This window comes from Wyeomyia smithii, chromosome 3 (assembly GCF_029784165.1).
Source record: "Wyeomyia smithii strain HCP4-BCI-WySm-NY-G18 chromosome 3, ASM2978416v1, whole genome shotgun sequence".
Classification (NCBI taxonomy): Eukaryota; Metazoa; Arthropoda; class Insecta; order Diptera; family Culicidae; genus Wyeomyia; species Wyeomyia smithii.
In genome coordinates, this window is record NC_073696.1 from 83,804,468 (window position 1) to 83,819,649 (window position 15,182).

A 15,182-nucleotide genomic window follows, 5' to 3' on the forward strand; every position below is an offset into this window, starting at 1 on the left:
AATAGACATGTCAAAACACATTTTTCAATGAAACATATTTTTTCTATTTTCTAGGCCTTCGCTATGTTCTACAAAGTTGTTAGTAGCATTAATGTACACAACTGTCTGGAAGGTACTATATTCGTATTGTTTGAAAAACTATGAGTTATAGGCTATTTTTTAATATTTTTTTCGCCATATTTCAAATCACTGCATCTTTCTTAGGGGCAGATAGATGCAGATTCGGTAGTAAGCATATGAAAGTATAACAATAGAACTTTCAAACGCTGGTGGTTTCGCTAGTCCACGACTTTCTGCTGATGAGTTGTGTTCATACCAAAAAACCTCGTTTCTACCCTCTTTAATGATTTAACCAGGTAAAATACTAATATTGTAAACCAAGATACCACGTAATAAGTTCGTATCTATGGTGACCATCCTTCCAAGCGTGGTTCAAGTATTTCAGAACATGTAAATTGCATATGCTTGTTTTGATTCACCTCGAAGGTTCTCAATAAAAAACAATGAACATAATACTAAGTTGATATCTGTAGAACAAGCAAAGAACGGAAATTGCAAGCACGATAATAGCAAATATAAAACCACTATCATCAATTACAATTTAAGTGTTGCCTCTTGTTGAATTTTGTTTGGTGGTATTTTTTTTTTTAATACTATTGCATTCAGTAGTAACTATTATTTATTATTGTCGACCACCATGCAGTTGTCGGTTTCGACACATTCGAACTAGCAGCATCATAACATCATCAAGTAATAGTTTCTCGTGATTTTTGGCCATCCGCGAATGGACGTTATTACGGGGTCTGATGAAGCAAGCAGCCAGTTTATCCAATAGCTTTACACTTTCGTGAGGTAAATCCATGTACCTTTCCTAATTCTTGTTCGTTACTTCCTGAGCCTCTTCTAAAAGCTGGCAGAGTGAAACATTGAAATGGATGATTACGGCCAACCCATGCATTAATACATTGTGGGCGCTTGTTGGTAGATTATATCGCGGGTACAAACATACTAGCAGATGCTCAGTTGCACAACAGTAAATATGTGTTTCCGAAGAGGCTCAGAATATTTTAGAGAAGTGGGTCCCAATCTTTTTGGGTCCGCGGGCCCTGTTACTAAACACAAAAAGCTCCGCGACCGCCTTTGGGGGGCGAGCACAGAGAGCATTGCGGCCCCCAAAAAGAATTTCAGATACAAAATTGCAATACGAGGCTGCGTTTTTCAGTCTCATATTGTCCTGCAAGTCTAATTTGTTTCACGTCTTAGTCCTAATAGGCAGAATAATTGGAAATCCGCTTTCCCAAAGACACCCAGAAAGAAAATTTGAATGCCTATCAAATTTACCAACAATTTCGCAGCCTCCTAGATGAGCCTCGCGACTCCCTTGCCGGCCGTGGACCCCGGTTGGGAACCACTGTGTTAGAGGTTAATGGTAACTTTGCTTGTACTACAGTTATCAACTTAGTGTTATAATAGCACTTTCATTGTTTTTGATTAAGAACCTTTAATGTGAACCAAAAACAAGCATATGCAATTTACATGTTCTGAAATACTTGGACCATGCTTGGTAGGATGGTCACCATAGATACGAACTTATTACGTGGTATCTTGGTTTACAATATTAGTATTTTACCTGGTTAAATCATTAAAGAGGGTAGAAACGAGGTTTTTTGTTATGAACACAACCAGCGTTTGAAAGTTCTATTGTTATACTTTCATATGCTTACTACCGAATCTGCATCTATCTGCCCCTAAGAAAGATACAGTGATTTGAAATATGGCAAAAAAAATAAAAAATAGCCCCTAACTCATAGTTTTTCAAACAATACGAATATAGTACCTTCCAGACAGTTGTGTATATTGATGCTACTAACAACTTTGTAGAACATAGTGAAGGCCTAGAAAATAGAAAAAAAATATGTTTCATTGAAAAATGTGTTTTGACATGTCTATTTCCAATAAAAACACTCTAAGTCAATTTGAGTAGCAGATACGAATTTTTTGTCTTCGGCAAAGTTGGACGTTTTGGTTATACCTATAACTTTACCGAAGACACCAACTCTGTATCTCGATGGAGCAAAAAAAAAATTTTTCATCTCACTTTTGGGGAGATCAATCACAAATCTCATAGCACCAAAAGATGCAGGAGGTCTTACCCACCATTTTTGCTGAAGACGTCATAATTGTATATCCAACGTACGTGGAGTTATCAATTTAGCGCGTCAAAATCGACTTTTAAACCACTGTGCACTGATCAATTTCACCCTATTCCACGGTACTATTTATCTTTAATATAAAGAAAACATGAAAAACCTCTGATAAATGAAAACTGGTAAGATATCTATTATGTCTTTCTCATATGAATGAATAACCTGCAGTTCACATTTGAATCGCCATTTAATGTATCTCACTTCAAGCTTGACTTACTTTTTTAGTGCTTATTAGATCTAAATACTACAAGGTATACAGCCCATAGGATTGTATGAAATGGTGACGTGGGACTGAACACTGTAATTAGGGGATTTTTTGTTACAAAAAATAGAGAGTCTGCAGACAGAACCAATGTGTTTGCTCAGCGACTGTACGTACAGTCAGGTTTTTTATACGCGGGGGATACGTACCTCGTAAAAAAACCGCGTAAAAAAATCGCGTTAATTCGAAAATCCGCGTAAAAAACCGCGCTAATTCAAAAATTCGCGTAAAAAAACCACGTTTTTTTTTAAATCCGCGTAAAGTAGTCCAGCAAGAAGGGCTTTGGAAAAAACCCGAGACACTCTAGAACCAGTATTAAATAGAGTATTTAATTGTCCTCTTTGACGGTCATTCCGGATCTTTCGATGGGCGGAGAGTATTTTTTGGACTATGTTTTTTACTAGATAAACACTTAAACGTTCCTAGTTCCAAACCCACGTTAATCCGGAAATTCGTGAATTTTTTTTGAATTAGCCCAGTAACGCGTAAAAAAAACCGCGTTAATTCAAAAATCCGCGTAAAAAACCGCGTTAATTCAAAAATCCGCGTGAAAAAACCTCGTAAAAAAACCTGACTGTATTTTTATTTTCAGCCTCCCCTGAAAATCAATTTTTGATATATATTCAACAACACTCGAAAGTATATCGTTTATATCTGACGATATTATGCCTGTAGTATTTTTTCGTGCAAACAACATGTAGTTGACAAGGCACAAGCATATCGTGCTTGTCGAAGAAGCACCAAGAATTTCTCATAGTCAAAGTCAAAGTCAGAATTGAAAAAGTCAGAATTAACTCTATATCCTCAAAAATCAAATCCAATAATACTTACGTTATCATAATGAATGGTTTTGTCTTATTAAACTCTAATTAAATCAAATCTATAATATGGATCTAACTTTCAAAATAATATGGAAGCCCTTACGAAGGTTCATTAATTGGCAAACATAAGAAGATTGTTCAAAATACAAAATCATTAACAAGTTCCAGCAAAATAGTAGCAATCCACAATTACAATTTTATTTTTTCTTGACAATTTTTTTCATTTGCCTACAACTACATTCGCTGTATTACGAACACAGATAATATACGTTTATTATGGTTAAGCTTAGAATAATAATATATCACCTAACAATTTTGAAATGTAAAAAGAGATTCTGTATGAATCTTAGTTAATAAACAATAAAATCACAAGCATTCGCAGGCTCTTACTCTTCTATAAATGTATATATTTAGGAATTCACTCTTTCTATACTATCCAATCACGATTATTTAGTGAATATCGAAGATAAAATTAAATAAATATCCGTTGCAAAAATTAACAAATCCTTGTTGAGTAAATTATGGTAATCATATTTATGAGATAAACCTTCAATCACCATCAACTGCAGCATTGCAGTTTTTCCTTAATTGCACACGAATAGAAATTTACGAACAAATGTGTACCACTGCAATACGAATAGTATTGCTGCAGTACGAATAGAAGTGTACCGCTGAAATGTACGAATAGAAGAGTACCACTGCAATCATAGACGACGAGAGACCTGCGGTTCTTCACTTCACTGGTACTGTTGCTTTTACCGGCATGTTTTCTTTCAAGACATCAGTTTTTATTAGGTTCTTCAGAACCTAACACGCAGGTTTAGAAATTGTTCAAGGATGGGGATTGTTTCAAACTTTTAGGAAAACATTTACCTTCGAGACATCATATTAGTCTAAGCTCATGGAAGCAAAAATAAATTGACCTATTGGGACGGGAAGACTCTGTCAATTCTTATTTCGATATTGATACAGAGAATATCACAGGGAACTGATAGTGTCCATTCACGTCGTCTGTGCTGGGAATGCTCGCATGTAATTGATTAACTATTCGCGTAAACTTGTTATTGAAACTTTTTATCAATTTTTCTGCTTAGCAATGAAATTAAAGTGATAACTAGCATATTACAAAACTGTTATACATTTTATCTATCCAACAACATATTGGTTATTGTTATCCATCATGTGGTTGTGCATATCCTCACTTTAAATAAACCTAACATCAACCTAACCACCAGCGTCAACTTCGCAGCTTCCCGAGAACTGGTAGTCCGAAGTACTTTTTTTTCGCAGGACATCCGCAAAACCAAAATTGACCATGTTCTCATCGACGGCCGGTTCTTCTCAGACATTACAAACATACGCACCAATCGCGGTACGGATTTTGGCTCGAACCAATACCTAGTTGCGGCATCTTTGCACTCAAAACTGTCGACCGTTTATCACGCAAGTCATCGCGAAACCCGGCAATTCCACATCAAGCAGCTCCAGAACTCCCAGGCTTCGCAAAAATACGCGCAACAGCTCGAAGCGACACTACCCACGGCGGAGCATCCGCACAGCTATCGGGGAGACCGCAACGGTGACACTAGGAGTGGAAGCACCGAGTGGCAGAAACGACTGGTATGACGGGGAGTGCGAGGCAGCGGTGAATGAGAATAGCCGCACCTGGGCGATCAACGAGGGAGAACAAGGCCAATAACCGACGGGCACGGAACGACATGACCACTATTCTCATACAAAAGAAGCGCCAGCAAGAGGATCGTGAACCTGAGGAGCTGGAGCAGCTGTACCGTGCCACTGATACGCGGAAGTTCTATGAAAAGGTAAACTAGTCTCACAGAGGTTATGTGCCGCAAGCCAACCTGTGCAACGATGCGGATGGGAACCCTCTTACGGATGCCAGCGAGGTGGTCGACAGGTGGAAGGAGTACTTCGATGGGCACCTGAATGGCGGTACAGTAAATAGAAGCAGAGCAGGAATTGACCTAGGAGCACCAGCAGCAGATGACCGAGTACCAGCACCCGATGTTCATGGAGTTTTTTGTGAGATCGGAAAACTGAAGAACAACAAAATCGCAGGCGAAGGCGGCTGCCGAGCGAGCTCTTCAAACATGGAAGAGAGGCGCTGACTAGAGCGCTGCAGTGGGTCATTTCCAGGATTTGGAAGGAGGAAAAACTGCCAGACAAGTGGAGTCGTCTGCTCAATCGACAAGAAGAGCGACAAGCTGGAGTACCGCAATTACCGCGGTATCTTGCTTATCAATGCCGCCTACAAAATACTCTCACAGATCGTGTTCCGTCGTCTGACACCTTTAACCAGGAAGTTCATGGGCCACTACCAAGCGGGCTTCATGGGAGCCCGTGCCACCACGGACCAGATCCTCTCAATCCGACAGATCTTACAAGAACGTCGCGTGTACATTGTGTCCACACATCACATATTCAACTACTTCACGGCGGCCTCTGATACAGTCGATCGAAAACAGCTACGACAGATCATGCAAGACAAAGGATTTCCAGATAAACTGTCTCGATTGATCAAGGCCACCATGGCGCAAGTGATGTGCTACGTGCGTTTTGCGGGGATACTCTCGAGGCCATAAGAGAGAGACAAGAGGGTTAAGACAACATGATAGTCATTCCCGTTCGCTATTTAACATCGTCCTCGAAGGCGGGCATCGACACGAGGGGCATGATTTTCACATGGTTTGTTCAACTTGTAGGCTTCGCGGATGACTTTGATATCATAACACGTAACTTCGCGACGGTGCAAGAAACTTAGGCCAGACTGAAAACCGAAGCCGAACGAATCGGACTGTGAATAAATGCATCGAAAATGAAAAACATGGTAGCAAGAGGCTTCAAGGAGAACAACATCAGGCTCCCAACTCAACTCTCTGTAGATGTAATTGATCAACGAGTTCGTGTTTGGGGTCACTGCTGACCGCCAGCAATAACACCAGCAAAGAGATCCAGAAACGCATCCAGGCTGAAAATTGTGCCTACTTTTAACTTGGGAAGAAACTTCGATCGAGCCGAGTGCAACGACTACGAAGTTGACGCTGTACAAAACCCCGATTAAACCGGTAGTCTTCTATGGAATCAGATAACATCGCTTCTCGCGGAGGACCTCAACTCTCTTGGAGTTTTCGAACGGAAGGTGCTGTGGACTCTCTACGGTGGAGTACAGACGGACGACGGGCTGCACGCGCCGCTTGGAGAGAAGAACCCCATTGCACACCTGGCGAAGGTCAATTGATTGCGGTGGGCCGGCCACGTCGTAAGGATGCCAGACGACAACCTGTGAAATCACTTCTCTTTCGCAACCCTACCGGCAGCAGAAATAGAGGGGCGCAGCATGCACGATGGCTCGACCAGATCGAAGGAGTCTTGCGGATGATGAGACGCCTGGGGGACTGGCGAAACACAACCCGAAACCGAACTTATTGATACAGCACGAGCCGCCACGGTTCTCGACTGATTGAATCCTCTCGATTCTGTTGATCCAGACGTTGAAAGGGCTCCAGACTATAGCTGCTGTTTAAAATATGAGTCGCACTAAACTAAAGTACAGTAAGGGTTAACAATAGGGATCACTGAAATCAGAGGCTACCCAGAAAATAAATCCCAGGTTTCTGCTGGCTTTAGTGATAATGTAAGCGTAATGTTTACGAAAGTTCATCTCGGAATCCAACAAGACACCGAGATCCTATACAATTTAAGCTCTTTCCAACGCTTCAGTTCCAATTCGATAGTCCCAGTGAACAGGTGTTTTTTCCTAGTGAGCCAAAAAAAAAAACATACACTCCTTCACGCCAATGGTCAGAAATATTTCGCTCACACCAATCTGCGAAGATATCGATGATCTGCTGCAGCATTCGGCAATCGTCTAGTGTCTTCACCAGCCAATGAATTTTGAAGTCATCGGCGTAGACTAACCTGCAGCATTGAGGAACAGCATTACAGACATCGTAGGAGAATAATGAGAATAGTAATGGCCCCAGGTTGCTTCCTTGGGGGACACCAGAGTAATTGGTGAACGGCGCAGATTTGGAAGTTCCTAGTTTGATACTGAGTTGTCGATTGGTCAAATATGATTCTATCCATTTAGTGACATTCGTTGTCACGCCTAGACGGTCCAATTTTGCTAAGAGAATCCGATGATCAACATTGTCGAATGCTGACTTTAGGTCGGTGTAGACTGTATCGATCTGAGCTCCCTGTTCCATTGACTTTGGACATAGAGAAGAAAACTGCACTAAATTTGTCGCTGTCGATTTCCCCAGAAAAAGCATGAAGGGGGAAGGGGGGTTAAGTCTGCCTTACTTATTGTTAAATAGGGGGGAGGGGGGGGTAGTTGAGACCGTTACGTAACTGTGATGTTTGCTCAAAATTAGAAATTTGAAGGAGGAGCAGGTCTGTCCAGCGTTATGTAATTTTAGGGGGGAATTGAACGTAACTTATCGTTACATAGTGGGGGATGGGGTCTGAAATCTAGGTTTTTAGCGTTACATAATTTGTGTACGACGTCTTACAAGGATCTCAAACAGTTTGGATCCTGTACTTAGCGAAGTCACACCACTATAGTTTTTCCCAAATGTTCGTACCTAGACAGTTGATAAATAATGAGTAAGTTAAAGCGATTTGCGATCCTCACGGCCTCATTTGCTACACTGAAAACTTTTTAAAATTGTTTCACTGACTTCTTCATATTTTGTATAACATTCGTTATCAACGTCATCGTTCCTTGAAAGATAGTTTTTTGATGCTCATAGCTTAAATTTTTCTAAAAAAAATTTTTTTTTCACAATTAAAGCACTCAAAAACAAGATTTTTCTGGAATTTCGTTTGCGGTTTCATTAGTAACGAAATTTTAAAAATAATCGTTCACATAATCGAACTAATCGAACTAAATGTATTTCATGGATGAAGATTTCTTATGAATTACGGTATGCAATGGTTGGTATATTATGGTTGGTAATAAACTGGGCAGTACGTACCAGCAGTACAACCCTAGTACGGGTTGTTGCATAAAATAGACCCCAGTGTCGTCAAAAGCATATTGCCCAGCAAGGTAACTCGGTACTTCCATGTGGTACCCTGGGATACGAGCAACTAAGAGAAGATCGGTGAACCGGTGGGAGCTTAGTCATATGTTGAAGGAAAAAGGAAACTATTCTCCTTGGAGGGCAGCTTGGTCGAGTGTCTGTTTCCCATGTAAAGGGCTGAACTATAAAAAGTGGTGTCTAGCCAGCTATACCCAACAAGACAGCATGGTTAAACAAATATACTGTGAACACTCCAGACTATAATGCATGTGCGAAAGGACTCTGCTCGAACTGGCACGCACGGGTGTCTTGGTTAGAGAGCTGCGGAAAGCAAATGTGAAGTTAGCAGTTATATAAGAGGTGCGTTGACCATAAACCGTAGAACGAGAATTCCGGGTAGTTGATCCGGTTGCGGACATTTCTTTCAACTACCACATCTACTACAGTTTTGACGACAGAGCCCAATAACGTTTGCGTTGAAAAAGTTCAGAAGTGTGCGCCTTCAATGAACGGTAACCCGTCGCATCGAAAAAAAAAATCGTGCGGCAGTTCTTGGACACCGGATACGCTCGCTCCGGCATCTACACAAGAAAGCCCGCTTCGGATGGCCGATGACCCTGAGCGACAAGAAGCTCCAAAGGATGCTGAAGAGGAAGACCGAGAAAAAAGTGGCTACATCGCTGCGTGCGCTCGGCCAAGAGGTCACTGCAACCGGCCAAACAGTGACAAAGTACCTGGTGAACATGGACATACATGTCAGGAAGCAGCAGTTCTGTCCACTAGTCTCGGAGCTGCAGGCAATGATGCAGCGGAAGCGCCTGAATAAGATGGTCAAGTCGATTTTCCCGGCAAATCACTACGTGGCAGTAGTGATGGACGACGAGACTTGTCTCATCCTGGATGGCAACGACTGGCTGGGCATCTCGTATTTTACCTCTCCCACGAAGGAAGTGAGGAACGAGGTGAAGTTTATTTCCCACACCAAGTTTCCCAAGAAGGTGCTGCTGTGGCTGACAATCAGCGAGAAAGGGATGACAAAATTGCTCTTCATTCGCTCCGGATAAGCCGTGAACGATTGAATTTATAGTACGAAGAGCCTGCTGGAAGTTGCGTCGTTCATTAAAAAATACCAAAAGGCCGAGACGCGATGTTTTGGCCAGATCTGGCGTCGGTCCACTACTCGAAGCGATCGCTGGAGGAGATGGAGCGGCTGAATATCGATGTGGTACCCAAGTTGACGAACCCGCCCAACGTCCCCAAGTTGCGTCCCATCGATGATTCCTGGCCAAGCCTGAAGCGTAAGATCTACTCCAACAATTTTGTCGCGAAAATTGAGGAGGAATTGATAGATAAAACGACGAAAGAATTAAAAAACATGCCTACACACATGTTTTCGCCCGCCATGGCGAATGTTCCAGTTAACTACTGGAAGGCCGCACGCAAAGACGTAAAATTTTGTTGCGATGAAGCTAACATAATTATATTTGTATATTTGTATATTACCTTCCAAGGGAAACTTATCAAACTCAATTATCTGTCTCAGTTATTTTATTTATCGCCATCTGAAAAAAGTTCATTTTTTAACGCATACGTTTGTTTTGTGTCATAGAACATTGATTTGAAAAGAATAGAACACCTAGATTTTGTGTTCCACAAATTCACATAGCATTGCGATGCAGAACATTAAAGTTCTGCAGATAAACCCCCACAACGCGAAGGCAGCATCCAGCGTGCTTTCGAGGGCGGTAAACCTGGCTCTCATCCAAGAGCCTTGGGCATACAAAGGTAGAATACTTGGTATTAAAACAACTAAGTGTAAGTTATTCTCAATAAAAGAAATGAACCCACGTTCATAAATGCTGTTAGACAAGAAGTCTTAGACCTAAGCTTGTGTAGTTCAGCAATTTCGGAGAAAATTCAGAACTGGCATGTGTCGGACGAAGCTTCTATGTCTGACCATAGACACATTTGTTTCGAGTGGAGGGTGGTTCATCGAACCAGGTCGCGTATAGAGATCCGAGAAAAACCAACTGGGATCGATATGCACAGGAACTCGCATCGAAAAACATGTTTACAAAAATTAGATCGATTCAGCAACTTGAGTCAATCTCAAAAGCAGTATGCGAAGCGATAATCTCCGCCTACAGCAACAAGTGTTCTACAAAAAATGTCACTTTCACTAGGAATGTTCCCTGGTGGAATGACAGACTCGAGCAGCTTCGTAAAACAGCACGAAAACTGTTTGACAGAGCAAAAATCTCGTCGGATTGGACTCCGTATAGGAGAGCCCTAACCGTATACAACATTGAACTAAGGAGATCCAAGCGAAAATCCTAGGTTCACACTTGCGAAAGTATTGAATGCCCCCCAATTGTGGCGAGACTTCATAAAACGCTCACAAAAGACCATTCAAATGGGCTAGGAAACCTTAATAAAGATGACGGCTCGTACACAAAAACGTCTTCTGAAGCTTTAGGCTCAATGATGGAAACTCTTTTTCCGGGTTCCCCTTCTGGAAACTGTGAAACCAACCCAACCTGCGACACAAGATGTTTTCGAGTGATCACTCCAAGGTCTGATAGAACAAAAGAGGTTGCGAACAGAGTTGCTGAAAAGGTTTTCACAAGGGCCAAAGTGGAAAACGCGGGGAGATCCTTCCAACCTTATAAATCCGCAGGTGTAGATGGGATTCTACCTGCCATGATTCAAAATAGAGAATCAGCACTAATCCCATCTCTTATGGAGATTTTCAAGGCAAGCCTAATACTTCACCACATACCTTCCGTATGGAGACTAGGAAAAGTAGTCTTCACACCAAAAGCAGGGAAAAGCAGACAAGTCACTCCCAAAAGCATTCAGACCCATCAGTTTAATATCAATTCTGATGAAAACGATGGAGAAGATTATAAACGAATACCTAGAATCTGTAAACATGACTAAATATCCACTATCAGAGTTCCAGTTTGCTTATCAAGCTGGAAAATCAACGATCACAGCGTTACACTCGCTTTCGACCAAAGTAGAAAAATCCCTCTCTTTGAAAGAAGTAGTCCTGTGCGCATTTCTCGACATTGAAGGGGCCTTTGATAACACAGTGCAACAATTAAGTTGAAATATTTTCAAACTCGGGAAAATTTAGTTTTGCATAAAAATACACAAAAAAATTATACATAGAAGCCAAGGCAGAAGAAAAAGTTAATTTTTGTTGCACTGTGTAATGCTCCGTATATATCGATGACACAAGCCATAAAAAGGGACATTTCAATAATTGCACAGTCGAATGGATCCATGACATGCCCACAAACAAACAAATAACCTCAGAGCTGGCTGGGTTGTCAACGGTCAAAGGTTTTCTCTCCCTTGCTATGGTCATTGGTGGTTGACACCTTCTAAGGGGCCTTGAGGCAGAAGGGTTTGAAGTTGTAGGCTTTGCTGACGACCTAGTTATAGTGGTTCATGGTAAATTCGAAAATGTGACATCAGATAGGATGCAGCGTGCCCTAAACCTTACACGCTTTTGGTGTATAAAAGAAGGCCTGAGCATCAACCCAGCAAAACATCAATTGTTCCCTTCACAAAAAGAAGAAAACTGCACATGCAGGCTCTCCAACTTAGTGGGATGGAAATTAAATACAGCGACTCAGTTAAGTATCTCGGTGCAATCCTAGATGCTAAATTAACCTGGAACCCACACTTGGATTCAATAATAAGCAAGGCAAACTCAGCGTTGTGCATTTGCTCCAAGATGGTGGGAAGCACTTGGGGCTTAAAACCAAAAAGTGTAATGTGGGTGTACACCCCAATAGTAAGGCCTCGAATTTCTTAAGCCTAGTTAGTATGGTGGCTAAAAACCAAGAAGACCACGGCAACGAAGAAGCTAGATAAACTTCAGCGGCTAGCTTGTATTGTCACTACCGGAGCAATGCGGAGTACACTTTCTAAAGCTTTAGAAGCTATCCTCCATTTACTTCCTTTGAATCAACACGTTCAACTAGAGGCCAAGAAAAGTGCACATAAGCTGAAACGACAAAAGATGATACTAGACGGGGATAAGTTACTTGAAGATCTTGGTATGGGATGTGGGAGGACCTACCGTTCATAATGGATCGATCAAGTTCTATACTGATGGTTCATAAATAGGGATCGTAACAGGAGCGGGAGTATACGGTCCTAGAACTAAAATGTCAGTAACTATGGGAAACTGGTCAACAGTCTTCCAGGCTGAAACAGCCGCCAATATAGAATGTGCAAATATCTGCCTGAAAAGGGAAGTATAGACACGACAACATCTGCATTTTCTCGGACAGTCAAGCGGCAATTAAGGCCTGAAAGCCTACAAGCGCATGTTCAGAATTGTCTGGGACTGCATGAGCCTTCTACAACAGATAATCCAGTTGAATTCTGTAAATCTTTACTAGATTTCTGGTCACTGCGGAATAAAGGGCAATGAAGTTGACAGATTTGGTTCCCAATCAACCTTCTTTGGTCCAGAACCGTTTTGTGGTATCTCATACTGTGTCCTGAAGGCTGAGCTAAAAAAAATAGGAACAACGAGAGATTAAAGAGAGACCAAAAAGATTTATAACACCAAACGCAAAAATTTCTCCAAAGTTGCTGAGTCTCAATAAGAGCGATCTCAGTATATTCACTGGTCTGATAAGTGGTCACTGTCCGAGCAAACATCATCTTCAGAGAATCGGTTTCACCCAAGATGATATTTGTGGCTTCTGCAACTCAGAAAGCGAAACCTCGGAACATTTGCTCTGCAATTGCGGAGCACTAATTAGACGCAGACTTAAGTACTTCAATAAGGGCTCCCTAGAACCCAAGGAAATCTGGTCTGCGCCGCCAGTCAGGGTAACTAGTTTCATGAAACAAGTTCCCGATTGGCACCTATCTCGCTATAGCTCGCCGTCCATCACTTCCTCAAAAAGTGGTAGACAAGCTTGAAGCGCAGTACAGAAAACCGGGGCACACCACAATAATTCAAATAAATGGACGCAGTGGTACAAAAACCCTCCCAACAGAAAAAAAAATTCACATAAACAAGCATGAGACTCTTTTGACTATGCTATAGAATGGGAAGAAAAGAATATTGAAATTGATATTGGGACATTGCCTTGAGCTCGTAAAACTTTTCTTGAACTTATTGCCTATTGAACTATGAAAGTGCATTATTTTACTCAAACAGCAATGCACAACATTTCCACATCTCGTGATTTCAACTTAAACTTTTGTTATAACTTAAACCAGCACAAAAGAGCATTCAATTATTATTTTTAGAACTAAATTTCTATTTTCAACAACGGCTTTTACCCGTTAACACACAAGTTCATTAAACAGACAGTATGTACAGTAGGGAGAGCGAAAAATAAGCGTACTGGAAATATGATACAGATTTGGGAAATATATTTTTGAATCGATTTTTTTGTTGTTTTAAAATTAATTTTTGAAATTTTTTTTTTCGGTGTAGTTTTTACAAAAAAAAATATTATATCTCCACAATTTGTTCTTGGAAAGTTTTTCTGTACAACCAAAGGTTTCTAACTGATAATGTAATGCAAATATACATATGCCTTTTCAGCAAATTGCTATTGCAGTTTTCTCCTTCAATGAAAAATACTGATTTCACTAGGCTCGAGCAAAATATAATTCAAATAAAAAATAATCGATTAAATTTTACGTATTTTCTGGACATTTCGCCTTGAAACGATCTATTGCAAACTTCCATAACAAGTAAGTTGCTAAATCGAGCTTGAGATTTTATATTATCGTTTCCATTTAACATGATTACTTAAACTACTTAAATTTTACTATTTATTATTAATATCGGAGGTAATCCTCATAATAAGAAGTGATTCATTTGTAATACCTTGGAAAGTTTTTGGATGTTAATTGGATGTAAAGACGGATAATTTTTACATTAGGATTTTAATTAAATTAGGGTATTGGCTCTATTATCGTCAAGTTCAACATATTATCGCGAGGAGGGTAAATGATGTCCAAGAACGGAAATTTCTTGCATGATAGTTATTCATAATGCAGAGTACCTCTCTGCAAAGTATTAGTTCTCTCTATAACCCCCCGGACGATAATAGGTAATAGAGCCGATATCCTAATTATTTTTAATTAAATTAATTTTTTTCGATAGTATACATTATGTTCCACCTTGTTGCTAATGAAATTTACTAACAATATTTTTATCCTCGTTTAGATCACCATGTTAGTTTTGATCTATTGAAACAAAAGCTATGCTCTTAGAATGTATCCATTTTTCTTAAATTTGTCGATTTTGCACGCACTTATACTATACCATAAAAATTTAATAATTCGTCTACCGACTAACTCGCGAATTTCCCATCGTAAATTCAGAGGGAAGGTGTGAAAATCCTATTATTGTACAAACGCAAAAAAGCCAAACTTACCCAAAAACGCCAACCGCAACGGCAGCCTCCCGCAGGGCACGTCCCTGCTCCATGTCCCGCAGCGCTTCCGGCCTGATTGTTGCCGTGTTACGTGGTTGTCGCTCATTTTGAACCGCTTCATGTCGTTAACATCATTATTTGGGCGGTTTTCGTCGACATGCAAAGACAGAGACAAAAAAAGACAAAAGGAAAAGTGTTTCAATCAGTGCGAGTGTGGCGAATCTGGCTGCTGCATGCGTGTGAGAGATGAGCGACATTTTTATGCATAATTAATTTTCTCTGATGATGTGATTTACCCCCTCCGTTGTACTGTGGCGGTACGCGTGCGTGTGGGTAAAGATTAACACTCGTTTCAAGGGTTAAAACAGCGATGCAACAGCGGACACGTGCCGCGACAGTTTGGCTTGCGCCGCCGAAAG

At 40.8% G+C, this 15,182-nt stretch overlaps 1 protein-coding gene across 2 annotated transcripts in view; it reads right to left on the reverse strand.

Moving 5' to 3' along the window:
• LOC129731654 (photoreceptor-specific nuclear receptor-like) overlaps nucleotides 1-15,182 on the reverse strand; it is a 117,410-nt gene that overhangs the window by 15,346 nt on the left and 86,882 nt on the right. For both annotated transcript variants that reach the window (XM_055691817.1, XM_055691818.1), the window contains one exon: nucleotides 14,764-14,878. In XM_055691817.1, the coding sequence (XP_055547792.1) occupies nucleotides 14,764-14,878 (115 nt within the window). The remainder of the gene's footprint in view (nucleotides 1-14,763; nucleotides 14,879-15,182) is intronic.